The sequence below is a fragment of the Octodon degus genome, unplaced genomic scaffold (genome assembly GCF_000260255.1).
Source record: "Octodon degus isolate 3935 unplaced genomic scaffold, OctDeg1.0 scaffold00003, whole genome shotgun sequence".
NCBI lineage: Eukaryota > Metazoa > Chordata > Mammalia > Rodentia > Octodontidae > Octodon > Octodon degus.
In genome coordinates this window covers 26,960,370-26,962,746 of record NW_004524579.1, presented here as the reverse complement: position 1 = coordinate 26,962,746, position 2,377 = coordinate 26,960,370, and the positions used below count along the sequence as shown (strand labels likewise).

At 41.7% G+C, this 2,377-nt stretch overlaps 1 protein-coding gene across 1 annotated transcript in view; it reads left to right on the top strand.

The window, feature by feature from the left end:
• Window positions 1-2,377, top strand: part of Myo5b (myosin VB) — a 426,429-nt gene that overhangs the window by 388,294 nt on the left and 35,758 nt on the right. The window contains exon 30 of the mRNA XM_023713700.1: window positions 1,900-1,993. Within this exon, the coding sequence (XP_023569468.1) occupies window positions 1,900-1,993 (94 nt within the window). The remainder of the gene's footprint in view (window positions 1-1,899; window positions 1,994-2,377) is intronic.

The following is a 2,377-nucleotide window of genomic DNA, read 5'->3' as shown; positions in this document are numbered from 1 at the left end:
TCTGTGACAAAGGGGCTAAACATACACACTGGAAAAAAAGGTATCTTCAATAAATGGTTCTGGATAAACTGACTTTCCACATGCCGAGGATTAAAACTAGACCAGTGTCTGTCATGCACTAAACAAATCAAAATGGCTCAAAGAATATTAATTGGAAACATAATATACTGTAAGAAAAAATAGGTAGAAGTCTCAAAGACATAGGTATAAGCAGGGACTACATGATCAAAACCCAGACTGTAAGGGAAATAATACGAAGAATTAAAAGTTGGGGTCTCACCTTATTAAAAAGCTTTTGTGCAACAAAAGAAATCACCAGTAGAATGAAAAGACAACCCACAGAGTGGGAAAAATTTTTACATAATGTCCCTCAGACAAATGACTTCTATCTAGAACATATACAGAATTAAAAAAAAAAAAAAGATTCCCCAAATTCAAAGGCATGATCCAAAAATTGGCATCTAAGATGAATATATACCTCTCGGATGAAGAAATACAAATGGCAAATAAAATGTTCAACATCATTGATTATTTAAAAGATGAGAATTAAAACAACACTGAGATTCCATCTCACCCAAGAAAGAATGGCCATCCTCAAAAAAATCAACTCATAACAAATGCCAGCAGGGCTGTGGGGAAAAGGAACCCTCTCCACTATTGGTGGGAGCATAGATTAGCGCAACCTCCGTGAAAATTAGTGTAGAGATGCCCCAAAAAGCTAGGATTGGAGGTCACATTTTGCCCAGATATTCCCCTTCTGGTATCTTCCCAGAATTAGAAACATCATACCAATACAATATATGTGCACATGTTTATAGCAGTGCAATTAATCATACCTCGATCTTGGAATCAACCCAAATGCCCATCAATCAAGGAATGGATAAAAAAGATGTGGATTTTTTTTACATAAATGGATTACTACTCAGCCATAAGAAAAGATAAACTAGAGACTTTTATAGGTAAAAGGATGCAACTCAAGACCATACTCATAGGTCAAATAAATCAGACCCATATATGTAAACATCATATTGTCTAACTAGTGTAGGAAGCTGAAAGAGCAAGTAAGATCCAAAATGTACAGTAGGTATATTGTGAAATGGGAAAAAAATTTCAAAGACAAACTGATGCAGGGAAAAAGAAAAATATTTATACTCAAGATACTTATAGAGCTAATTTCTCTTAGTTCATTGCTAATATTGTTTGAATAAGATAGCATGCCTATATCCTGTTAAAGACACCATTCATAATGTATAATTACTGGAACTCTCCTACTAACCTGTTTCAAAACTGTTTTATTGGGAGTTTTTTCTCTTTAAAATTAAACAAACAACAACAACAACAACAACAAAAAAAAAAAACATGGAAAATTCTTCCCTCCATTGCTTGCCCTTCTGGGTCCCAGTAGGCTGACTTGTTTCCAGTGGTAGCAGTTGCTAGGGATTGGGGCCACAGCTGCTGCTGTTTGGCTTCTAGGCCCTAGGTGATCTCGCTGGCCCGTGCAGCCAGTTCCTTCACCTCGACGTTCCTTCACCTCCCATTCTGTCTCAGGGCATTGCCCACACTTCTCCAGGACACCGGGCTGAGTTTGTCTTAGAGATTGACATGGCAACTTGAGGAGGCTTGACTTGGGAGTGCTGGGATTCCACAAGCTGCTGGCACTAGGAGGAGTTTGTCCTGTGATTGCTGAGATAATGGCTTCTGACTCATGCCCGCTTCCTGGGCTCGCCCGCCTCCTGGGCTCCAGCACAAGGAGCCCAGCTTCTGTGGGGAGACTCTTCTGACAGGACGCTGGCTGCTGCCTGCAACCCGCTCTGGTTCCTTCACTCCCAGCAAGTATTTTACCTGCCATCCAGAGTCATACTCAAGTCTGTTCTGATTCTGCTTCCTTCTGCTTTTCAGGACCTTAAAGAATTGGTTGAGAAGCTGGAAAAGAATGAGAGGAAGTTAAAAAAACAACTGAAGATTTACATGAAGAAAGTCCAGGACCTAGAAGGTAGAGTGTGGTTGTGTTTTGTGAGGCAGACACGCACATGGCCTCTCCTGCGGGGCTGGGCTGCCACCCTTCAGCACACTGTCCACTTTGCCACCTCCATGGTGGCTGTGCCTGCTCTAGCTATGCCATAGAGAAATTCCGACTCCCTGAGCTTGCCTGGTCTCAGAGTCTGGATGGAAAACGTGAATGAAGTAGGTTTTGGGTGCTTTCCCTGAGCCAAGGATCTGTGGGGTAGAAGATATAAGGCACAGAAAGACCTGGTATTTCCTGCCTTTGAAGGGCTTAGAGTTAGAGACACTGCTTGCTGGGGTAAAATGAGACTGCTGTATAACACATAGACCACATCTCCTGGGCCCTCACCCCACAGCATGGAGTGTCAGGATT